Genomic DNA, 26,278 nt, shown 5'->3' with positions numbered 1-26,278 from the left:
GGGGAGATAGATTTGGATCTAATGGGTCTCCAGTATATTCAAATTTGTCTCATACATATGGTCTTTGTAGTAATCTTGAAGAACTAGTTGTGCCTCCAGGAAAGAACTGAGACGGAGAGGATCCTGACGGGGATGGGTGGGAATGGAGAGGATCCTGAAAGGGAAGGGTAGGGACGGAGAGGATCCTGGTGGGGACGGGTGGGGATGGAGAGGATCCTGGTGGGGACAGGTGGGGACGGAGAGGATCCTGGCGGGGATGGGTGGGATTTCTGTCCCCGCGCAACTCTCTAGCTCCATACTCCCCTGTTGTCCAGTCCCACAGTGACATAGTAAATGACCCAGGTAAGGACCGTTATAATCATCTAGTCTGCTCAGTAAAATAGCTGGAGTTGTACCTGCCACTCCATGTAGATTGTACCACTCTGCACCCTTGTTTGGGAACTGTAACTGCCCCTCTGTGCACAACGCATCCCTCTAGGCCTTTGCTTGGGGTTGTACTTACCCCTTTGTGCATTTTACATCCCTACGATCCAAATCCTTCTTCAAAGTGTGCTGCTCATCTAACTTTGGTTTGCTCCTTCCTCTATCTAAAGATTCTCTGTGTCCACTGAAGCGGGGTGGTCTGCCCGTCTTCATCCTCCTTCCTTCTCAACCCCCTCTGTAGGACATGTGCACCCCTTCTCATCCCTCATACCTCTTTGATTTTCCCTAAGGGAGCAACATTGCAAATTTGCTGCCTACGTCAGTGTCGCCGTTCTATGATGTCACTTCCGGGCCCCGCACCAAGGAAGTGACCTCAGAGGGATAGCCAACACGACGCAGGCAGCAAGTGCGTGCTGTTGCTCTTGCCTGGAAAATTAAAAAGTACGGGGAAGGGAAGAGGACATACGTGTGGCGGGGGTTGGGGTTGGGAAGGAGCAGGGGGCAGAGAAGAGAGCGGGGGAGGAGTGCCAGCACCCCGGGCACCATTTACCCTTGCTACGCCATCTGTCCTAAGTGATTTTGAATTCTGTCACCGTTTTGTCGCCACCACCTCCCAGAAAAGGGTATTGCAGGCATTCACCACTTTGTTAGAAAGTATTTCCTGGTGTCACACTTACTTTTACTTCCTTGCAACTTAAGAGTAACATAGCACAGATAACTAGATTTATCAGGCCATTAGTACTTCCAAGATGAACACAGACCCTAAGTGCAAATTGAAATAGGAGTAGTATGAACACAGTATAAGATACTAAATATGTGTATATAAGAAGGTATAATATGAATATATGATATACTAGTTTTTTAGCCCGTTACATTAATGGGTGCTAGAATAGATGTGTAGCCATTTCTTTCTTTCTTTCTTTCTCTCTGCCCCTGTCTGTTTTCCCTTCTCCCTTTCTTTTACCTCCCCCTGTCCAGCAGTAGCCCTTCTCCATTCCTTTTACCCCTTCCCCATTCCTTTTACCTCCTTCCCTGCTCCCCCTGTCCAGCAGTAGCCCTTCTCCGTTCCTTTTACCTCCCCCCTGTCCAGTAGTACCCGTTCTCCCTTACCTGCTCACTGTCCAGCATCCGCTAGGCCGGGCAGCCTCGGGGCTTTTGCTAGGCAGTCCCGCTTCGCATTATCGAAGTGGGCTGGCCTAGCAAATGCCCCTTGGCTGCTGGCGCTGCTGGTCCAAGGGTGAGGAGAGGCGTCATCAGAAGTCAGCCGGCGTCAGAGATCAGGGCAGGAACGTTGCTGGGGAAACCTCTGCAATCATCGCAAACCGGCGAAGGCTCCTACTGCGCATGCGCGCTAAGGGTTTTATTATAGCGGATTATATGTAGGTATGTATAAGCAGGTAGATTGATTATATATTATAGGTGGAAATTAGAAAAAGGATTGATTATGGTTTAAGAGAACCAACTCAGAAAACGCTAACTCTGTATTGTAACACCTTTATAGAAGCTCATTTAAACCGCTCTGAATTGACTGTATAGAAGCTTTCAATAAACAATAAAACTTCAGGCAATACTTTTCCACAGAAAGGGTGTTGGAGGTGGAGGAAGCCATGTGCTTTGAACCGTGTGGAATATCATAGTGCTGCAGGGTTTAAAGAGCATGAACACGGACCAATTCACTGTCTGGTCCTGCTTCCTCCGGCTGCCCTTTTCCTGCACAGCCAGAAGTCAGCGGTGGTTGCCTCTCTGAAAATATGAGCAGGTGCAGACTGCAGCCCCTGCCTTACATCCAGCTCCCCTGAAGGGGGGCCTTCAATCTGCCCTGGTCATCAATAAAAAAAACCAGGCCCAGACTCCTGCTGGCAGCTAGATGAAGGGACAGGACCTTTCCTGCCTTCTTTTATACATTGCTAGTTAAGACCTCCATATTATTTTCTCTATTACCTGCAAAAAGAAATGCATTTCTCTGAAAGTCACAACAAGGGAAAATTAAACGAGAGGAACAGAATTTATAGAAACCATCAGAGCCCTAGTACACAATAGAAATATGGTGACCTAACCGTCAAGTTCTGGGGACTATGGGAAATATTACAAAAATGATTGGAATTAAACAGAATAAGATAAGGCACAATCACAGAACCCTGGTGTGGCGTCTATTCACAATAATTTATTTCCTACGGCTCCTGTTCAACTCGTTTTTTTTTCTGCTGCTGAAGCAACATGTGTTGCCGAATGGGAAGACGTGAAGGGTCACATTTTTCAGCCGTGGCAGGACATATAATGTAAACATGATGTGAAAGTTGTCTGTCTGACATCATGTTAAATCATCTGTGAACATGCGATGGAAGTCAGCCACTTATCTTCCTGCAGGAAACTTCAGATGAATTCCAGATGTTCAGCCTCCATTAATGCTTATCTTTGGAGTACAAAAAGTTCATGTGATTTTACCCTCTTTTTCTTCTCGTCACCATGTGAAGTTACAAAAAAAAAAAAAAAAAAAAAGTGGGGGGTTTTCGGCTTATTTGCTAATTACATAAAGCACTGATGAATTCAGGAAGATTTTACATGTCAGTTGCTCAATTTACCTCAATGTAAATTACAGAGACACTGGGCTCCTTTTACGAAGGTGCGTTAGGGCCTTAACGCGCGGAACAGCGCATGCTAAAAAGCCGCGTGCGCTAGCGGCTACCGCCTCCTCTTGAGCAGGCGGTAGTTTTTAGGCTATAGCGCGAGCTAATCCGGTGCGTGCGCTAAAAAGCTAGCGCGCCTCCCCACTCACTATTCACTCACCCATCATCCAAAGATGTCAAACGAAAAAAACTTTAGGACAACCTAATAGCCTCCAAAGCAGCTAAACTGGACAGACAAATCACCCCTCTGTTATCTTCGACTACAGACTACGAAGCCTTCAGGAGAGACATTAAAACCATTCAAAAAACACATAAAACCTATCCAGCACAACCAATCCCAACCCAATATCCAACACTCTATTTACCCTTAGATCTCTCTAATACTCTTATCTATCAAACGTTATCTAAAACCCATAATTTCACCCTATTCTTATTTCCTAAAGACCTCCACTTCCCTTTGGTAACTCTTTACCCAACATATTACCATAACATTTTCCACACTATCCAATAAATTTCTTACTTCATTATTAGGTAACTTCCAATCTGTAAACCGTATATACTGATAATCTCCACTATATTCTGTTATCACTTGATTCCCTTGATATGTAATTCTCAAAATTGAATCCTCTACCACACCATTTAATGTACACGAATCACTGTTATGTAATTTATCTAGATAATCTTTATTACGCAATTCTTTTGGTAATTCCTATAATTTGTATTCCGCCTTGAACAATATATAATGTATAATGTATTCGAAATTAATTTTCCTATGAACTGTTTTCCTACCTTCTTCTACTCTATGTTTATAACCTAACTAATTTATTTTTCTCAAGTACTTTAGCAAGAATGTGAGCCTTTGGGTCAGTCAGGGAACTCTAAGTACTTTCTCTTCATCTTACTTAATCTTATTATTGCATTTCTTCTGTTTCTACTGTAAACCGCTTAGAACCTCACGGTACAGCGGTATATAAGAAATAAAATTATTATTATTATTATATTACCTTAAAAATTCTATGTCATCGCTTATTCTATTCCTTCAAATTTTGAATGTAATTTTTGTTTTAGTTTGGATATAATCCGCCTTGAACCGCAAGGTAATGGCGGAATAGAAATCACTAATGTAATGTAATGTCAAAGGGGTTCATAGACAACGGCGCGAAAGACAAAAGCGCGCGCCGACAATTGAGCGCAGCGCGCGCCACCGCACCGCTCTAAATTACAGTTTTTAGGGGCTCCGACGGGGGGTTTTGTTGGGGAACCCCCCCCAGTTTACTTAATAGACATCGCGCCGGCGTTAGGGGGGGCTTGGGGGGTTGTAACCCTCCACATTTTACTGTAAACTGAACTTTTTCCCTAAAAACAGGGAAAAAGTGAAGTTTTCAGTAAAATGTGGGGGGTTACAACCCCCCACACCCCCCAAAACGCCCCCACAACGCGGCGCGATGTCTATTAAGTAAAGTGGGGGGTTCCCCCCACACACCCCCATCGGAGCACTAAAAACAGTAATTTAGAGCTGCGCGGCGGCGCGCGCTGCGCTCAATTGTCTGGGCGCGCCTTTGTCCCGGCGCGCTTTTGACCTGACACCGTAAAAGGAGCCCATTGTGTTGGTCAACTCATACAACTCTTAAGTAATGCAAATCACATCTATCTTCCTTCCATACATGAATAAGGTTTTAGAAAAAAAAAAAAACCCAAAAAGTGATTTTAGATTATAATTGATTATATTACAGCTTTTCCTGTTGATAAAGAAATTGGTGTCCATCAAAGAGCTCCCATGAATACTTTTGAGTAATTTTGCTCAACATTGCTCTTGGCAGTTGGAACACAAGGCCAAAATTGACAGGGGGCATTCTGAAAAGATAAGTGACCTTCACAAATATACTGACCTTCAGAAATATACATTTACATACAAACCTAGATAGAAGAAGGTGGCTATAATCATGGTACTATCTATGAAACATGACTCGGGAAAACGTACAAATGCTAAGAAGGAACAGACAAGTAGGCCGTGGCCTCACTCGCTTCAGTCCTCACTAGTCCAACCCACAGAAAGTAAGGTGAGTTGGTTAATAAAACAGAGAAAATCTCGCCTTGCTATCGAACCAGAACAACAAAAAAAGGCAAGAGAGAGACGTCCTTTCAACCAACAGTGTCTTTATTTTCTAGTTGCTTTTTCCCAACATGGATCCAGGTATCAATGTATACCCATGTCTTCTTCAGGGGACACTGACAGCAAAATGAAAGTAAATAATCCAAGACCATGTGCAACTGGAGAGTTTTGCAAGCCCGAACCAGTAATTATTTTTCTTAAGATGTCTGGAATCAGCACCTCTTTTTGGAAACTCCGTGGAGTTTGGAGATTAGACAACAAGGTTTCAGTATAAACTCCCTGTTGTGGGCAAAGAAAATCAGTTTCCAAAAAGAGATGCTGGTTCCAGACATCTTAAGAAAAATCATTACTGGTTCGGGCTTGCAAAAAACTCTCCAGTTGCACATGGTCTTGGATTATTTACTTTCATTTTGCTGTCAGTGTCCCCTGAGGAAGGCATGTGTGTATGCCGAAACCTGGATCCTTGTTGGAACAAAGCAACTAAATAAAAGACACTGCTTTGGTTGAAAGGACATCTCTTTTGCCTTTTTTTTGTTGTTCGAGTTGGTTAATAATACATGGATCTAGTCTTACTCAACACACCTCTGACATTTTCCGCAATGGAAAATTAGATGGCACAACATACAAGCAGAAAACAAGATAAGCAAAATTATCAGGAATATTTGAGACCATTAGGGCAAGGTATCCCCTCATGCACATCACTTTTACAGATGATTGCGGGGTGGGTTGGAGAGGGGAGGACTCCCATGCTTTCCTGCACCTCATGTGAGCTGTTTGCACCCTACTCCTGCCACTAAGACCCCACGACTCCATCTTCCTCAGCTTCATCTCTTCTCTTCCTCCTGCTCCTGCTATTTTCTCCCGCTTTTGCTGTCAACCTACCTCTTTATTTCATTTTTCACTCTCTTATCCTTCCCTTTGACTCCTCTTCTGGTGCCATTTCTGGGGTAAACTAGCATTTTACCCAAGGAAATGAGCCACATAGTCAACCCTGCATGAGGGTGAAAAGACACATTGTGTTTCACAGGGAGTGTACTTTACAAGCATGGGGAAGATGCATTCCTGGAGGCAGGGCTAGGGCTGGGATTCTGGTGTCTTTAGCTACTCTTTCTTGAGGCAGTTTTCAAAGTGGAGGCATGCATGCATGCATTTTCAGCAATGTGGGCAGTTTGAAAATTGCTCTCATAATGCAATTCTTCCTATTCTTATATTTCTGCCACCGATCCATTTCTTTCTTCCCCGGGTTCTACTCTTCAGCCGGCAACCATCCTCAGTTCCGCAGTATCTGCTTCCTGCTTTCTTATGTTCAGTAACTGTCTCCTACCATCCTGCCCAGCCTCTACCCCAACTCTTACTCCCTTTTCCAAAATCAGTCTCCCATCTTTCCTATCCCCTGAATCAACCATCCCCTTCCCCAGTATCCAGTCTCTCCATCTCTTGTGCCTTCTTCCACAGCCTTTGCTTCCTAACCACTTGCCACGGCTCCCTCCTCAGCGTTCACTCTCTCACTATGCATCTTTCTCCCTCAGCATCCATTCCCGACCTGCCTCTTTCCTCTTTCCCAGCGTCTGCTCCCTTAACCACTTGTCCCCATTCTCATCCTTCCCAGAATCCAGTCCTGCAGCTGAGCAATCGGAGTCTCTGCAGAAGTAACCCACCACTCAGTTTCTTCTGTGCCAGCAAGAAAAGCAACTTCTAAACTTGTGGTCAGACCCTTCGTGACTACTGATTTGGTGGGTTGCTACTTGACAGGCTCATCGCACTCCTCCATCACACCAGGTTCTGTGCACTGCAGTCTGATATGAAGCTCGTGCTATTGGAAGAAGAACACATGTACCCTAGAAGAACATTGAGGTTCTTTTGCAGATTTTGACCTTGTTCTGTGATCACAGACGTTCACAAACATAGTATGGCTGTGAACTATATGTGTGTAAGACTGGAAGGTATTTGGCTTCTCCTAGTTGAGCCAATCCACAGTACCACTATGGAAACTTGGATCCAACATACATTATTTCACCCAACCATAATGCTCTGACCACTTAAATTTCATTCTAGCGGCTGTTTCAGCAACTTTGTAAAACAACAACCAGTCAACGGTGCCTGAGCTGTTTTTCTTTACAGCCACGAAAGTGCACAAAATTGAGGCCCTGGTAAGAATTGGAAAGAACCACATCATTGCACATCATAGATAAACAGTAGAACAGATTCTTTTCCTTCAAAGCTAAATGCTATATCGGTATGCCTGGATCAATAAGCCCATAAATCATACTATATAAATAATATTACATCAGCTACAGTACATGACCTAAGTAATTTGAGGTCAACTGCTAACCAGAAACACATATACTTAACGTTAAAACATGACCACATTATAGATGCACCATTAAATACGTTTGTTTTGGTATCCTAGATTTGTAAGTAGACCTGACTGGTAAAGGCCTTGGGTCACTGGGCTGATGAAAGGGACCCTAAGGCTAAGGAGCCACCGCCCAAGCACGTCAATGTATGTATTTGCTTCTCATTCATTTTAGAATGGAATCCAGCCTCTACATTAAGCTTCGTTTGGTTGTTTCATTCTGAGTTCTACATGGCTGCTTTTCTTTCTTTTGTAGAGTCCACAAACTATTAATGTACATAAAAGAGCAAGACAGCATAATACGATCACAGCAATGACCACCCCACTCTGGAGGCTGGTTAATCCCCAAAGCCCTCTTTTTCTGCCATCTTCAGGAGAAGGTAAACTGCTTGATTTTGTTACGAATGAACTTTCAATCTCTTCCGTAGTTGTTCCGAAAAGCAGTAGCGGTGAGGTTTCATCCATTGGGTTGCCAGAAGATTGTGAATAGGAAGTGGTGCTACCTGGCGTTTCTATATCCTCAGGCACTGCTGAATCAGCGTTAATGGTTGTAGCAGCAGTACCAAGAGATGATGGGTCATCATTTAAATCTGAAATGGGCTGACCCCTTAACAAAGGTGGGTCAGAGCACACTACTTGACTGCTATTCCCTAGTTTAAGCTGATTTAGAAGAATCCATCTCTTGAGAAAATGGATACCAGCATCACATCTCCATGGGTTGTCATATAATTTAACCTCGTTCAGATGTTCCAGAGGTTCAAAGAAGCCTGGTGGAAGCTTCCCTAACGAATTATTTTGCAGCTGTATGTTCTTCAGACCACTTAGCTTTCTGAAAAGTTTTCTAGGGAGAGATTTCAACTTGTTGTTCTGAAGGGAGATATTTTGTAGTTTGGGCAAACCACTGAAAACCTCTTCCTCCAAATTAGTGAGAGCATTGGTATGAAGTGACAGTTCCAGGAGTTCATTTAAGCCGTTGAAAGCATTAGAAGAGATTGAGTGTATCTTGTTCCTGGACAAACTAAGCAACTGTAGTTGGGTTAAATTGCTGAATACATTATTTGGAAGGGTCAGAAGTTGATTGTCATATAACCACAGTTCTTTCAGCTTCTGCATTGGTCCAAAAACACCTACAGTTATCTTTCCAAATGCATTTCCAAATAGAGTTAACCTGGAAAGTTCAGGCAAATTAGCAAAAATCCCTCGGGGTAGGGCTGAAATTAGATTGTTGGACAAAAATAATTTCTGTAAATTTTGATTATTTGAAAACAGCTCAGCCGGTAATCGTCTGACCTGGTTGTGATGTAATCCAAGCTCAGTAAGATCTCCGAGCCTAGCAAAGGCACCTTCAGGAATTTCTCTAAGTTTATTTTCGTACAGACGAAGGGCCTGGAGCTTAGCGAGTTTTTCAAAAGAGTTAGCAGGTATACTTGTGAGGCTGTTTTTCCCTAGGTTTAACTTGAGAAGGCTATGCATTTGATCAAAAATTCCCTGAGGAATGAACTTCAGGTTATTGCCCCAAAGTTGAAGATCTATTAAATTTTTTAGAGGAGTAAAGACGGTTGGATGGATCTGAGAAAGCTGATTATTGGCCACCAGAAGTGTTGTTAATCTCTCAAGATTTTTAAAGAGACCATGGGGTAGCTCTTGAAGCCTGTTGTTTGAAAGACTAAGGTAACGGAGGTTGACTAAACTATCAAATGCACCGGAACTGATTTGGGAGAGCTCGTTTCTCTCAATTCTCAAAATGACCAACACAGACAGATTTTGGAAAGGAGAATCAGTCAGCTCTGTTACTCGGCTATTGAAGATCTGCAGTGTTTTCGTATTCTCTGGAATGAAGTCTGAGACCTCAGTAATTGCTGCTCCAGAACAGTCCACTTGAGTTGATGTAGGACAAGTGCATCCATTAGGGCATTCGCTGAAGACCAAGGAAATGGTAAGAAACCACGAAAGCAAAAATAAGCTGGTCTTCCCCTCCATGATAACTGAATAAAAAAAAAAAAGAAAGATGTATTATTAACGACTCAAGAAACATACAATAAAGAATTTAGCAGTTGTCTTTCTATTATTCCAAAAAGAAAATGCTGCAGGAAAAAGTAAACAATCATAACACAGCTGGAAAAGAGATAATACAACCGTTGTCCCCCCACAGATGAGATGCAGCCAGTGTGGAACCCTTTGTCAATTCACTGGTTTGTACCAGCTCCTTTGTTCTTTTCCCCAAAACATAAATTCAACAAAACCAAGTTGTGAATCACAAGTCATTAAGAGCAGAAGTTTAGAAGACCACCCAACAGACAGGATTCTCATGACACCCAAAAATAATATACAGTAGGCTCTCCGTTAACCGGCACTCTCAACCAACCAGTAAAAAAATAGTCAGCAAAAAATACAAAATTGTCTCCCACACTCCTCAGACAACATCCAAAGTCGTGCTCCTGACCCAACATCCCTCTCCCTCCTTCCAGCCCCTGAGGCATCAACAACAGAGAAAAGACCCTGCTGGGGCTGGTCAGAAGCTGCTTGTTTACCGGCACTTCCTCTGCTCACTGGCTGCTGCTACTGCTTCAGGTGAGTGAGGGGGAGGATTGTCAGGACCAGCTCTGCTGCTTTGGGAACAGAGGGAGGGAGGAGGTTGTTAGGACCAGCTCTGCTGCTTCGGGAGAAAAAGGAGGGAGGGAGGGGGTTGTCAGGACCGGCTCTACTGCTTTGGGAATGGAGGGAGAGAGGGGGTTGTCAGGACCGGCTCTACTGCTTTGGGAATGGAGGGAGGGAGGGAGTTGTCAGGACCGGCTCTACTGCTTTGGGAATGGAGGGAGGGAGAGGGTTGTCAGGACCAGCTCTACTGCTTTGGGAATAGAGGGAGGGAGGGGGGTTTCAGGACCAGCTCTATTGCTTCAGGTAAGGGACGGAGGGAAGGAGAGGGGAGAAGGGGGAGAGAGAGTGGAAGAGAGGAGAGAAAGTGGGAGAGAAAGTGACCCAGAAAGAAGGGAAGAACAGACGCTGGACCTACAACTGGAGGTGGGGGATGATAGAGTGAGGTGGGAAGGGAGACAAAACTATTTTTACAGTAACTCTCAAGCAACTACAGTTATCCAGCGTCCACCCATCCCCATGAGTGCTGGATAGCTGAGAGTCTACTGTAATTCTCCTAGGAACTGTAGAATCCATGCTAGTGAAAGGATCCCAGCCACTTCCAGGAAGCATTAGATTAGCAAGCAATAAAACATATTTGGATATATTGCATCACATGATTTGATTAAGTCTTTTTTCAATAAAACATTTATAAGTAATTTACCTTATGCATGCTGAAGGGCTTTTTTAGAGCATGCATTATCAGTAATGTTACCAGCTCAAACTTTTCAGGTTTGAAGAGGAGAGTTTTAGAACCCTTTTGTTATAGTTAATCAGGAAATATTTCCACTTTATAGGTCAAAAAAAGCCCTCGTGCAAATCTGTGCAGCACTACTGAGCACCAAGATCCCACAGGAAGGGCTGTGGCTCACTATCACCCAGAGGTTGTGAGATCCAATCCCAGTGCTGCTCCTTGTGACCCTGGAAAAGTCACTTAGGGCTCCTTTTACAAAGGCGCGCTAGCGGTTTAACGTGCGTAATACCGCGCGCTAAACCACTGGCCGCGCTAGCCGCTACCGCCTCCTCTTGAGCAGGCGGTAGTTTTTAGGCCAGTGCGGGGGTTAGCGCATGATGAAAAGTCACACAAGTTAACCCTGCTAGCGCGGCTTAATAAAAGGAGCTCATAATCTTCCAGTGCTCACCATTTTGAATGTCAATTTTGAAATGCCAAAGCAACAAAAAGGCAGCACACAAGTCCCCATTTCCTTTCATCAAGCCCAGTATTCTGTGGCCAACCCAGGTTACAAGTACCTGGCAGAAGCCCAAAGACCAGCAACATTCCAGAGCTGAGATTGTGATGTCATAATGCCTCATCCCACTAATGCCTCAGAGCCAAACTCAGCAGTGATGTCACAATGGCTTGATTGTCCTATACTCAGCTCACATAAGAGTTGCCATATTGGGACAGACCGAAGATCCATCAAGTCCAGGATCCTGTTTCCAACAGTGGCTAACCCAGGTCCCAAGTACCTGGCAGAAACCCAAAGAGCAGCAACATTCCAGAGCTGAGATTGTGATGTCATAATGCCTCATTCCACCAATGCCTAAGAGCCAACTTCAGCAGTGATGTCACAATGGCTTGATTGTCCTATACTCAGCTCACATAAGAGTTGCCATACTGGGACAGACTGAAGGTGTGGCTCACTGGCAGAGCCCTCCCGTTGCATATTTAAGTCATAGAATAGGCTCTGATCTCTCCTGCCTATGCTGAAAGTCTGTAGATTACACTGGTGTACACAAAAATACTGCATCCCAGTCTTCCCCTCCCTGTATCCCCTCTCTTTCAGTTGTTTTAATATCAAATTTTATTTAAGCAGCTCCTCGCCCGCCTTTTCTGCTGATTTCATCCTTTCTGGTACGGCTCACTTCTGGGACTCATTTGCGCCTGGCTTGTCAGAAGTACTGCGTTCTCTCTCTCTCAGGTTACATCAGGCGTAAGACCTCCACGATCTAAAACGGAGGTCCCTGCTGCTCCCTCCCCCCCCCCCCCCACTCCCATTCCAGTCAGGATTTTGGGATATCTGCAATGCACGTCCAGGACATCAATTTGCATTAACTGCCTCCACGGCGTATTCATTGCGAGTAACTGGAAAAAGAATCAGAAGTCTGGGATTCCAGGAGGTTAGACGCAGGCGCAGCATTAGAGGTAGTGAAGAAGAGGTTTAATGGATTAAACTGCTAATAAAGCTGTGAAAAAGGGGAAGGGAAAAGCAGAGATTTACTGGGTTTCATGGACTGCAAGAACAACCCTAGAATGGAAAGCAGGTCAGGTGAACTGGAGTAATATCATCAATCGCATTCCTCTGCTACACAGGGTTGACTGCTGCCTACAGTATTGGGGTGATTGCAGTTAGAGAATGACACGGGGACAAATTTTTCCCAGTCCCTGCAAATTTTGTCCCTGTCCCTGCCCCATTCCTGTAAGAACATAAGCATTGCCTCTGCCGAGTCAAACCATAGGTCCATCACGCCCATCAGTCCGCTCCCGCGGCGGCCCTCCAGGTCAATGACCTGTAGCGATCTATTACTCATTATACCCCTGGATTCCCTTTCCCTTCAGGAACTCGTCCAATCCCTTTTTGAAACCCCCAAATCGTACTCTGCTCAACCACCTCCTCTGGAAGCGCATTCCAAGTGTCCACCACCCTCTGGGTGAAGAAGAACTTCCTAGCATTTGTTCTAAATCTATCTCCCCTCAATTTTTTTGAGTGCCCTCTAGTTTTTGTTGCCCCCGCCAGTCTGAAGAATCTGTCCCTCTCCACCTTCTCTCCGCCCTTCATGATCTTATAAGTTTCTATCATATCCCCTCTAAGTCTCCGCTTTTCCAGGGAAAAGAGCCCCAGCCTCTCCAGCCTCTTAGCATATGAGAGGTTTTCTATGCCCTTTAACCACACAGATCTCGGGAAGGGGTAAAACGTGGACCTCACGGACCTGATGGACCTCGCGGATCTAAACCCGCACATCCTTAAAAATCTGAGGTCCGTGCCGCTTGTAGTTAAGTTTCTGGCTCTGACAGACCTCGGTGACAATTTAGCGCTGACGGATCCGTCTCAGCATAGGATCCGTCAGCGCTAAATTGTCACCGAGGTCTGTCAGAGCCGATTTTCTGGGGCTGCAGGAAACCAGTTTAAAGGATTCGTTTTAGAGCCGCTCCAGCACTAGTTTCTGGCTCCGACAGACCTCAGTGACATTTTAGCGCTGACAGATCCTAATACTATTCCCTCCCTATGCTGAGACAGATCCGTCAGCGCTAAATTGTCACCGAGGTCTGTCAGAGCCAGAAACTAACTACAAATGGCACGGACCTCAGATTTTTAAGGATGTGCGGGTTTAGATCCGTGAGGTCCGCGTTTTACCCCTTCCCACAGATCTCGAACACTTATGATTTTAAAGGGTTTGAGGTTTGTGCAGATGAGGACGGAGCTTGCAGGAATGGGGCAGGGACAGAAGAACTCGCGTGGACGGGATGGGAAAATGAGTTCCCGGTGGATGGGGAAAAATTTGTCCCTGTGTCATTCTCTAATTACAGTTCAGAGTACTCTATTGAGATAACTTCAGTTTGATTATCAGTTTAGAACTCAGGGCTGCGTCTAGAGGGCCTCCAAGTATGTACGGATGTCGACCGATGACATCACATGCATGTGCATGGATTTCGTCACGTTGACGTCCATGCATGCTCAGAAGCCCTCCAGATGCAGCCCTGAGCTCAGGGGCCTTCCAGAACCCAGACAAACTGCTGGGTTTTGGAAATCCCTCCTTTGCCAGGGGAGCAGACACTGTGCCGGCAGCGACGGGCTCGTATCTCGCCGCGGCACACCCGGAATCTCACCGCGGCACACAGTTTGCGATTCGCTGGTTTAGAGTGTTGGGATAACTTCAGTTTGAGTATCAGGATGATTGCAATTCAGAGCATCGGAGTGATTACAGTCTACAGTATTGGGGTGACTGCAATACAGAAGCTCCTTTCTTGTGTGGATGTCAGCTCTAGCTGGTTACTGCAAGGTATTTGTAACAGAGAGAATATCCAGTGTAATTCAATGTCCTGCATCCAAAATAACACTGTAAATTTCATGACCAGTTCAAAGAAGCATTTGAGAGGGGGGGGGGGAGATAAAAAATCTCCAGGACAGTCTATAATTTCTTTGATTACAGCTTTGCACTGGCAATCAGCAAAATGTCTCGTAAGGAAGATATAGCACCCGCGTTTTAATTTTTCGATAATTTTGCTAAAATCAACACTGGCAGCGTGCCGTGATTTGTGTTTCAGAGGAGGTGTGGTCAGACAAACCCAAATTGAAGGGGGGGAAGAAGCCAAAGCATGGCTGTACGGATGACTTTCCAGGCAACCCAAGAAGTGATTTGATTTTATGGTACACTGACTGCAGGATCGGCTTGTGCCTGGCAGTTTTACTCTCTTTTCTCTTTTTGAGATGATTTAAGAAGACAATCTGGGCTAGCCGAGTCCCCCAAATGCTGTTAGCGTTTCCTGCTTTAATGAAAGATACACCCATAAGAATCTGATCCAGATGTTCCACCACCAAGCTGGAAGGACCGGGGTGAACGGAGGGGTCCTGCAAGAGAGTTGTTGACTTATGGAATAGGTTATGGATCATGAGGTGCAGCCCAGACCCCTTGATGGAAGCATTACTAAACAGGAAAGCTATTCTCTGGAGATCATTACCACCTTCACAGAAAGTCTTTGTTCTTTGAGGGAAGCAGATTGTTACCAGAACCTCTTCCTTTGTTTATGGGTTGAGTCTTTTTTTCCGATAGGACAGCTCTAGATTTTATCATCCCCCTACACTAATGAAGAACTATGTGAAATGAGTCCAAATCCTTTCCTGTGACCCAGAGTGCTGTACCACTCTACAAACTGTAAGGATTGTTAGTCAGGCCCCCGCAATGTATGGTTGGTGGGGGTTATGTGAGAGGCGCCCTTACAAACGCCAGGTCCCAGGTCCAGTTCCCTCACTGAAGATTCACCAGGAGTAGAATCCAATAAGAAACACAGCCAGAGGTGATTGCATAAAGAATATATTATAGAAATAGGCTTACAGAAAAGCAATATTTATAAGCATTACAATTAAGTAGAGAGCAAAGCAGTTTCCCTGCCTTACAGAGTTCAGAGGCAAAGAGACAGAGAGTCTGAAGTTCTAAGGAGAGCCAGAGAGAGAGAAAGGGGGATGGGGTGATGGTCTAAGTTTCGGGTTCCATAGATAAAGAGAAGGAGAGACAGAGAGATAGACAGAGAAAGAGAGAGCTCAAGAGAAACAAGAGAGGACCAGAGTGCCAAGAGCCAAGAGAAGGGGGTGATGCTGCGAGGGGGCTTTTATAGTTTGGAAACTTATTCTAAAAACCAGAATCTATTGAGCTTTAACAGAACTTAAACATGCTAGACAGGAGAAGAATAGGCTGAAGTCATATGTGATTTCCAGTATGTCTCTGACAATAGTTTCTGATTAACTTTAGTTATCTGTGCACCTGGACCCATTGTCCTAAGCACCCTCTTAATCAGACATTAACACCTTTTAGCTAATCATGATTTAATCAGGGCTACTTAAAACAGTCTCCCTGCCCTCAGGGTCTATCTGCATTCACATGCCAGAGTCAGATTGATATAATTTCCCATAGGCCTTCGCTGACATTAGTTATGCCAACTGAAAATGCTGAATGCTAGCAATAGCTATGCTGACACAAACAAGGAGTAGAACAGCACTTGACCGTATTAATGATTGTTTGAAAGCAAATATGTTACCTCTTAGCATTCCCAAAACAAATAGTCTCTTTTTTCCCTGGAGAGACAACATTCAAATTACATCTCCAATCTGTATTAATAATATGCCAATGAGTTCTGTCGACATGGTCAAAATTGTAGGTGTAATTATAGACAGCCCACTCAATTTGTGTTCACAAATAAGTGCTGTGGTGAGAAGTTTTTTAAATAGACTCAGAATGATTAGATCTTTGGCAAAAATAAGATTTTTCCCTGTCCCTGTGGGAACACATTTTCCCTTCCCGTCCCCGTGAGTTCCTTTCCTATCCCTGAACCATTCCTGCAAGCTCCGCCCTCATCTGCACAAGCCTCAAACACTTTAAAATCATAAGTGTTCGAGGCTTGTGCGGATAAGGCAGAGCTTACAGGAATGGAGCAGGGTCAGGGATGACAAAACTTGCAGGGACGGGACGGGGAAATTGCACGGACGGACACAAATTTGTCCCCGTGTTATTTTCCACACTGCACCTTTCTAGAAATCAGAATGTAGCAAAAGTGAGCCAAGTACAGGACAAAGGAGCCATTGTGACATCATTGATAAGGTTGAACATAACATAAGAATAGCCTTACTGGGTCAGACAAATGGTCCATCAAGCCCAGTAGCCCGTTCTCACGGTGGCCAATCCAGGTCACTAGTACCTGGCCAAAACCCAAGGTGTAGCAATATTCCAAGCTACCGATACAGGGCAAGCAGTGGCTTCCCCCATGTCTTTCTCAATAAGAGACTATGGACTTTTCCTCCAGGAACTTGTCCAAACCTTTCTTAAAACCAGCTACATTATTCGCTCTTACCACATCCACTGATAACGCGTTTCAGAGCTTAACTATTCTCTGAGTGAAAAAAAATTCCTCCTATTGGTTTTAAAAGTATTTCCCTGTAACTTCGAGTGTCCCCTAGTCTTTGTAATTTCTGACGGAGTGAAAAATCGATCCACTTGTACCTGTTCTACTCCACTCAGGATTTTGTAGATTTCAATCCTATCTCCCCTCAGCCGTCTCTTTTCCAAGCTAAAGAGCCCTAACTATTTTAGTCTTTCCTCATACGAGAGGAGTTCCATCTCCTTTATCATCTTGGTCGCTCTTCTTTGAACCTTATATTTCTTTCTTGAGATAAGGAGACCAGAATTGAACGCAGTACTCCAGAAGAGGTCGCACCATGGAGCAATACAGGGGCATTATAACATTCTTAGTCTTGTCAACCATCCCTTTTTTAATAATTCCTAGCATCCTATTTGCTTTTTTGGCCGCCACCGCACATTAGGTGGAAGATTTCATCGTATTGTCTACGATGACACCCAGATCCTTTTCTTGGGCGCTAACCCCCAAGGTGGACCCTAGCATCCGGTAACTGTGATTCAGGTTATTCTTCCCAATGTGCATCACTTTGCATTTGTCCACATTAAATTTCATCTGCTGTTTGGACGCCCAAGTCTTCCAATTTCCTAAGGTCCGCCTGCAATTTTTCACAATCCACATGCGTTTTAACAACTTTGAACCGTTTAGCGTCATCTGCAAATTTAATCACCTCCCTCGTAGTTCCAATTTCCAGATCATTTATAAATAAGTTAAATTGCACCGGTCCCAGTACAGACCCCTGTGGCACTCCACCATTTACCCTCCTCCACTGAGAAAAATGACCATTTAACCCTACCCTCTGTTTTCTATCTGATAACCAATTCCTAATCCACATTGCCTCCTATCCCGTGATTTAATTTTCTCAGGAGCTTCTCATGAGGAGCTTAGTCAAAAACTTTCTAAAAATCTAGATACCCTACATCAACCTGATTACCTTTATCCACCTTCATAGAAATCAAGCAAATTGGTGAGGCAAGATCTCCCTTGGCTGAATCCATGCTGACTCTGTCCCATTTTGCCCGTCACTGAACTCAGGCTTACCATTCTGTAATTTCCCGGACCACCCCTGAAGCACTTTTTTAAAAAATCGGTATAACATTGGCCACCCTCCAGTGTGGTGCAGTGGTTAAAGCTACAGCCTCAGCACCCCAAAGTTGTGGGTTCAAACCCATACTGCTCCTTGTGGCCCTGGGCAAATCACTTAATCCCCCCATTGCCCCAGGTACATTAGATAGATTGTGAGCCTGCTGTTACAGACAGGGAAAAAAATGCTTGAGCACCTGAATAAATTCATGTAAACCATTCTGAGCTCTCCTGGGAGAAGAGTAGAGAAAATTGAATAAATAAATAGTGTGAAAAGTTACCAGAGTTGATACTGTGATGTCACAATGCCTCATTCCACCAATAAGAGCCAACCTCATCAGTGATGTCACAATGGCTTGATTGTTCTTTACTTGGCTCACTTCGAATACATTTTTATTTCCAGAGTGGCGTAGTGGTTAAAGCTACAGCCTCAGCACCCCAAAGTTGTGGGTTCAAACCCATGCTGCTCCTTGTGACCCTGAGCAAATTACTTAATTCCCCCATTGCCCCAGGTACATTAGATAGATTGTGAGTTCCTGAATAAATTCATGTAAACCAGTGGTTCCCAAACCTGTCCTGGGGGACCCCCAGCCAGTCAGGTTTTCAAGATATCCCTAATGAATATACATGAGAGAGATTTGCATATAATGGAAGTGACAGGTATGCAAATCTCTCTCATGCATATTCATTAGGGATATCTTGAAAACCTGACTGGATGCGGGTCCCCCAGGACAGGTTTGGGAACCACTGATGTAAACCATTCTGAGCTCCCCTGGGAGAACGGTATAGAAAATTAAATAAAGTATCCTCTTGTCGCCCTAGATATGTATGAAATAAGAAGGCCTTCAATGTCTATAATAACTGAAGTAGAAACTTGTTTCCTCAAGCTCCTTAACAAAGATATTGAGACCATGTCCTAAGGTGGCCCTTTTGGGTCACATTTCCTCCCTCAGAATAAACTTTGCTTTCTCCTAGTCTAATACCACCCATTTTTCTGCACAGAGCAGAATCCAAAGCCTGCTGAAGACCAGCTAGATCCTAGTCTCTGCTCTTTGCTTCTAATCATCCAGCGATGGTCCTGAGCTCCTGCCATGGAAAGTCTGCTTCACGCCATGTGGTTTCTCTTCTGGCAGCACCATGCATGACTCACACTGGAATGTAAGCTCACAATTACTGTGGCTAGAAGGCTGCACTTAGATGCTTTGCTGACATGATTAGGAGGCAGAAAAAACAGACTTCACATTCAGTTTGCCGAAATGCAAGTATTTCAGCCTTTATCATACCATGTGCACCAGCAAATAAAACCTGTTTCCCAAATACTTTGCCTCCCCATCTAGCAGCATTATAGACAAGCTTAGATAGCACACCACAAATAATCGGTCTCACAATGGCTAGTCCACATCGGAAAGACTTGCAATGAATGCCCAGGATTAGAGAATCAAGTGTGTAGCATGAAAAATATATCAAACGGCTAGTTTCATAGAAATAGGAACTTCTTCCTAATTTCAAATAGCAGCCTCATTCACAATCTTCTCAGACCCTCAACGTCACCACTCAGAACTCAACGTATCATTGTTCTGAGCTTTACGTGGCAAATCGTCACTGGATCTATTTATTTTATGTTATTTTTTAAGAGCTTAATTTATACAATTTGTTTCAAGTGCCATGTACCAATCAGCATGAGTATCAGCCAATGCAGGGATCTCAAAGTCCCTCCTCGAGGGCCGCAATCCAGTGGGGTTTTCCGGATTTCCCCAATCAGTATGCATGAGATCTATTAGCATACAATGAAAGCAGTGCATGCAAATAGATCTCATGCATATTCATTGGGGAAATCCTGAAAACCCGACCGGATTGCGGCCCTCAAGGAGGGACTTTGAGATCCCTGAGCTAATGTATTAAGTACCATTACATAAATAAATTGGATTATGGCGACGAAAAAAAGAATTTAGAGCTGTTAGTTGGAGAATTTGTTCTATTTCTCATTCTCTAGGCCAGGGGTAGGCAATTCCGGTCCTTGAGAGCCGGAGCCAGGTCAGGTTTTCAGGATCTCCACCGTGAATATGTATGAGATGGATTTGCATGCACTGCCTCCTTGAGCTGCAAATCTATCTCATGCATATTTACTGTGGATATCCTGAAAACCTGACCTGGTTCTGGCTCTCGAGGACCGGAATTGCCTACCCCTGCTCTAGTGACTTTAGTCCGAATCTTGGGTAAATCACTTCTCTCCCTGTACATCAGTTTTCGTAATTGTAACTGGCCAGAAAAAAAAAAAAACCAATTTTATTCCAACTTTTCTTTTCTCCCTCCCTTCTGGTCTTCATCTGAAGCTGTTGTTTGGATCCCCTCACACCATGTGGCTTTGAATTTCAGTACCAATGAAAGCAATTTAGCATCCATTTGGAATGAAATATTAGTCCAGGCTGTAACAATTGTCATTTTTATTGCCTACAAAATGGTGCCATTTTGGGAGAAGGAAAGTCAGGCAGTCAGACAGTCTCGTCTTGATTTTATGTTGGCTGTATTACTACTCAAGGAAAGAAAGCAAGAGAACGGAAGAAAGAGGTTGGCCTTGGATCAGAAAACTGCTGAGCTGACATTTTACCAGTTAAAACCACACACTGCAGCAGCCACTGCTGTGCATTTCAAACCTGTTCCAATTTAAATATCTTGATCCTATTGCAGATCTAAATAGAAAGTGGCCACAGTCACAACTCACAGGTCTCGAGGTTGATGCCAAGTAGAGAATGACACGGTGACAAAATTCATCACCGTCCCCGTCCCCGCAGATAACCGCGGGAAATAATCCCATGTCATTTTCTAGTGTCTATTTCAACCTCGGTCCTTCTACACCAGCATTCTTCAGAGCAAAGCGTGCGGGTCAGTGGCTGTGCTTATGTGAGCCAAGGATAATGAAGCCACTGTGACATCACTGATGTGATTGGCTCTTAGGCACTGGTGGAATGAGGCATTATGACATCACAATATCTGCTCTGGAATGTTGCTGCTCAATTTCAGCATTCTTCAAAGCAAAGCTTGCGGGTCAGTGGTTGTGCCCAATTATACTCTGATTCTTCCCTCTCTCCTTAAAGAATGACATGAAGATGGTTTCCCGCGGTTATCCGCGGGGACGGGGACGGTGATGAATTTTGTCACCGTGTCATTCTCTAATGCCAAGCCCCTAGTGATATCCTCCTGAGCAGAAAGACGCCAGTTTCCCAGTACTCTTTCAAAGAGCTGGCAGCGGTGTTTTCCATTCCACTTTGCAAGCACTCGCTGGTCAGGCGCGGGAGCAACTGTCTCATTCTGCCAAAAGCTTCACCCTTGGCACTACTGTTCCCAGATTTCAAATGTGTGCCAAATTTAACTCCTTTCGATGTCTACTGATAAGTTAATAAGAATGATAAGGTGGACTTGCACCAAGAAATCCAAGAGGAGAAAGATAAGGGCACGTCCAATCATAGGAGATGTCAGCCCAGCTCAAAGTGTTGCATTAAAAGCCTTGTACAGACCACTACAACAGTCAGTTCAAGAAAACTTCCTGTGTGATTTTAAGTAAAGAATAATCAGAATTGAATCCAGTACTGTTCTCCCAGGGGAGCTCAGAATGGTTTATCCAGGTTCTTGGTGGGCTCACAATCTATCTAGTGTACCTGGGGCAATGGGGGGGGATTAACTGACTTGCTCAGAGTCACAAGGAGCAGTGTGGATTTGAACCCACAACCTCCGGGTGCTGAGGCTGTAGCTTTAACCACTGCGCCACTCTAGAAATCAAAATGTAGTCAAAGTGAGCCAAGTGTAGGACAATCAAGCCATTGTGACATCACTGATGAGGTTGGCTCTTATTGGTGGAATGAGGCATTATGATGTCACAATACCAGCTCTGGTTATCAGAGGCTGAAACTCTTCACACTATTTATTCAGGTGCTCAAGCATTTTTCCCTGTCTGTCCTGGTGGGCTCACAATCTATCTAATGTACCTGGGGCGTTGGGGGGATTAAGTGACTTGCTCAGAGTCACAAGGAGCAGTGTGGATTTGAACCCACAACCTCAGGGTGCTGAAGCTGTAGCTTTAACCACTGCGCCACTCTAGAAATCAAAATGTATTAGAAGAGACCCAAGTAAAGGACAATCAGGTCATTGTGACATCACTGATGAGGTTGGCTCTTATTGGTGGAATGAGGCATTATGATGTCACAATACCAGCTCTGGTTATCAGAGGCTGAAACTCTTCACACTATTTATTTATTCAGGTGCTCAAGCATTTTTCCCTGGTGGGCTCACAATCTATCTAGTGTACCTGGGGCCCAGGGTCATAAGGAGCAGTGTGGGTTTGAACCCACAACCTCAGGCTGCTGAGACTGTAGCTTTAACCACTGCGCCACACTCTCCCCATGAGAACATGACTGCATGGGTAATTCTTATACCTACTTCTTAATTCTCAATACCCACTACTACACCCGATCAGGCTGGAGGAGCAGCCAGTGGTTCGAGCAGTGGGTTAAGATTTAAGGAAGCCAGGGTCAGATCCCACTGATTTTGGGCAGGTCACTTAACCCTGCTTTGCCTGAAATACAAACTTAGGTTGCATGGCTTCCACTTCCAGCGACACGGAAATACCTACTGTACCCAGGGCCATGTGCTGTCAGAGCTGCCACACAGGGCATGAGGGGAGCTGAGGTGCCAAACCTTTGCCCCATCCATTGTTTTCTCTTGCCAACGTAACGCAAGTAGATGGGGCTGGGGAGGGCATTTCGCACAAGATGCATTTACAGCTTACAACGCTCCTGAAAGTAACTTGCCTTGCATTGCAGGTTATACAAAACGCAGAAGCACAATTGATAATGGGATTGTCTAAATATGATCATCGCCAAAAATTGCATTGGCTTCCAGTCGCCTTCAGAGTATAGCATAAAGCAGTGATGATTTGCCATCAATTCTTGTATGGAAACATCCCAGAATCGTTTAAAAATGATATATTTAGCTACACACCAAAAAGATCTTTGCGTTCTGGGAATTTAGCTTTACCGAGGACGTCTGTAAATCCAAGACTCGTCGAGACTGGTAAAAGGACTTTCTGTTGTGCAGGAGTTAAGTTAAGGAACTCCTCGGTGGATCTGATACGAAATTGCTGTGAAAAGGGCAGGTTTACAAAACTACTTAAGACGCAGTTATTTGTAGATGTCTTTTTTTATTTCTCTAGTAAAATTGAAGAACTATCCACAATTTTTAGGGCTCCTTTTACTAAGGTGCGTTAGGGCCTTAACGCGCGGAATAGCGCATGCCGCGTGTACTAGACCTTAACGCCATTGAGCTGGCGTTATTCTAGAAGCGTACCGCGTGGTTTAGCGCGCAGTAATTTTGTGCGTGCGCTAAAAACGCTAGCACACCCCTAGTATCCGCACGATGATCTCTTTCCGAGGATTGTTTGCATGTTTAGTTTTAAACGGTATATACATTTTTGAAATAGATAAATTATACAACACTTTCCCATTGCAAAACTGAAAAGATATTAAAACTCAGTAAGTGCTGAGAAATCTCATTACTATATGCAACTAAACATCATATATATTTATAACAATTAGACAAACGCTGAAATTCGTGTTGAATAATGGGTGTGGCAGACGGCAATGAACGAGTTCAGAGCATGATAGCTTGGGGAGGGGAAACTCTGATGTCCCCCTAAGCATGTGCTTATTTTAGTTCATGGTTAATCCAGGACTGTCCCCCGTTGCCAGCCTGGTGCTCTGAGCATTAGGGGCTTTGCCTCCACTGTGCATGAAGAGACCCCAAAGTATTTGTCGGCTGGTCATCCATCCACAGAGGGTGTTCACGTTTTTGGGGTACCACCTCTTCTTGTGGAATTTTTTTGTGGGGGACACATAAGAACATAAGAAGTTGCCTCCGCTGGGGCAGACCAGAGGTTCATCCTGCCCAGCAGTCCGCTCTCGGGGCAGCCCATCAGGCCCACTGCCTGAACAGTGGTCTCTGACTAATTTTATAATTTACCTCTAATCCTGTCCCTATAACCTTACCTCTACTCCTATCTTAACCCCTCAATCCCTTTGTCCTCTAGGTACCTGTCCAGACCTTCTTTGAAGCCCTGTAGCGTACTTCTGCTTATCACATCCTCCGGTAGCGCGTTCCATGTATCCACCACCCTCTGGGTGAAAAAGAACTTCCTGGCGTTTGTTCTAAACCTTTCTCCTTTCAATTTCTCCAAGTGCCCCCTTGTACTTGTGGTTCCCCATAGTTTGAAAAATCTGTCCCTGTCCACTTTTTCTATGCCCTTCATGATCTTGAAGGTTTCTATCATGTCTCCCCTGAGTCGTCGCTTTTCCAGGGAGAAAAGCCCCAGCTTTTTCAGTCTGTCAGTATATGAGAGGCCCCCCATACCCTTTATTAGAATGCTTTTATGAACAAAGTGGACTACCTTTGCAATCGGAGTCTGTATGCCTGCTTCCTAAACCCAGAACTCTGCACTGATAGGGTTACCATATGGCTCCAGAAAAAGGAGGACGGATTGAGACATCCGGGTTTTACTTCTGCTGAAAGCAATGGAAGTAAAACCCAGACGTCCTTTTTCTGGAGCCATATGGTAACCCTATTAATAATTTAATTTAATAACAGTCTATTAAATCAGCTGAATAGTTACTGGGTTCTCTCGTTTGCCTGTAGCTCACCTGTGATGTTATTCCACCGCTTTGAATCTTTGGGCTGCCTTAAAAATCCCAAACCACAGTTTCTCTTACCTAATGTTTCAATTCTCTCCATCTGACAGAAATTTGCTCAAAGGGAGTAGTTTGGTCTAAATTAGAAACTACGCCTAGACTAGACATACAGTTTACAGAAAGCACTTTCATGCAGCACCCCCAAAAGATTATTATTACGATCCGGGTCCTTTCATCATCCTGTCTGAGACATCCTAAAGCAATTATGTTGAAAGATGTCTTCTCTTCCCTTTCAATGTAATGGTAGAGATGAAAGAGCTCTTAGTCCTGGCATTTAAAGGCTGGGGAGCTGTCTGCTCAAATGGTATTTAGACCAGCACAAAACCAATCATAGAAGGGGTCAGAAACACAAAAAAATGGAGTTAGCGACGTCTCAAGAGAAACACAATTAAACACTTGAATACTGTCTCTTTAAAGTCCTAATGCTATAAGTGAGAAAATATTGTTTTCTTATTGGGCTTGGTTTGATTGCTCAGATAGTCTGCAGATTTAATTTCAGGGGGGGGGTTAATCATATGGTTTTTATTGTTTCCAAATTTTATTAGCTGCAGCATAAAACATAAAAACACGGATTTACAAGGGGGTGCTGGAAAGTTCTCAGGCCAACCAACCAACTTTCTAAATTCTGAGCATTATTTTGCCCCTGTAGCTGAAAAGAGCGTTATCTTATTTCGTTAAGTGCCAATTTGCAGAAACAAAATTCTAGGTTTTTAACATTGTTTCGGATCACTGATTGAGCCATATCTTCCTTTTCAGCACCCCCTAGTATATAAACAACCCATCCAAATAAAATCCAGTGACATTAGGGTGTAAATCCCTGATCTCCCAAATGCACACAGAAAGGTTGAGCTTGAAGGATTTTTTTTTCAACTCCATTATATGCCAACATACGAGGACTCGCAGGAGGAAGGGCTGGGCTGGGGGCTAGGAGGGCAGTTGCCAAAGGGGGGCTCAACACCTGCTTGAAGCTGCAGGAGATACAGCTTGTTGGATGGGCTTTGGGCACCTCTCAGATGTGTGCCGGGGCCCCCACCAGCCCTGAGAAAGGAAGACGATGTCTCAATTGCCCATGCTTATATACAGAAGAAAGGGAGAGGAAACATCTTTGAGTTCAGCTCCTCAGACAAAATATAAAGGAACGCTGGGCTACAAAGTTTAGAACATGGCAAATGTTCTAAATCTTAAATATACAAGAGCGAAATGGGGGAGGGGTAGCCCTGAAAGATTTCGCAGGTGAAAAAGAAGTCCGAAGGAATCAAATGTGAATACTTTACCTTAAGTTCTTATTTAGCAGAAAGAGTTCAGTCCAGGCTGGAGCTGGCAGAAGGGGGATGTCCCCTCCCCTCGATTTAAATAGTCCTGATGGGTAAATCAGCAAAAGCTTTGTGTCAAAATATGTTAACTTAAAAAAAAAAAAAAGGATAAGAGCTAAAAAGTCATGAGTTTACTCCAAAGCAGAAAACCCCTTTCATGCTGTCTGATTTCTTGCAGTCTCTCCCTTGAAAACTTCAGAGTTCTTGCTTTCTGGTGGAAAACTGCTTTGGCTCTTATGAAGCCGTCGAACCCCCCAAGAAACCAAAAGTCCAGATTCATTTACCAGCCTAAGACAGAGCAGGAGGTTAATGCAGCTGAAAGTTAGATGAATCTGAGGCTCCAGGATGTGAAGCTATGAATGAAGGG

The 26,278-nt window shown here is 44.3% G+C and overlaps 1 protein-coding gene across 1 annotated transcript; it reads right to left on the bottom strand.

Annotated features, from left to right (window-relative positions):
• Positions 1-5,575: 5,575 nt before the first annotated feature.
• On the bottom strand, positions 5,576-26,021 carry LOC117367226 (leucine-rich repeat-containing protein 15-like). Its single transcript, XM_033959638.1, has 2 exons — positions 25,873-26,021; positions 5,576-9,504 (listed from the first exon to the last, which is right to left on the bottom strand). The coding sequence occupies exon 2, from the start codon at positions 9,497-9,499 to the stop codon at positions 7,715-7,717; it is 1,785 nt and encodes a 594-aa protein (XP_033815529.1). The 5' UTR covers positions 9,500-9,504; positions 25,873-26,021; the 3' UTR covers positions 5,576-7,714.
• Positions 26,022-26,278: the final 257 nt, after the last annotated feature.

The sequence above is a fragment of the Geotrypetes seraphini genome, chromosome 9, assembly GCF_902459505.1.
Source record: "Geotrypetes seraphini chromosome 9, aGeoSer1.1, whole genome shotgun sequence".
Taxonomy (NCBI): Eukaryota; Metazoa; Chordata; class Amphibia; order Gymnophiona; family Dermophiidae; genus Geotrypetes; species Geotrypetes seraphini.
Note: the sequence above shows the minus strand (reverse complement) of the source record. Positions and strands in the feature narration are given on the sequence as shown.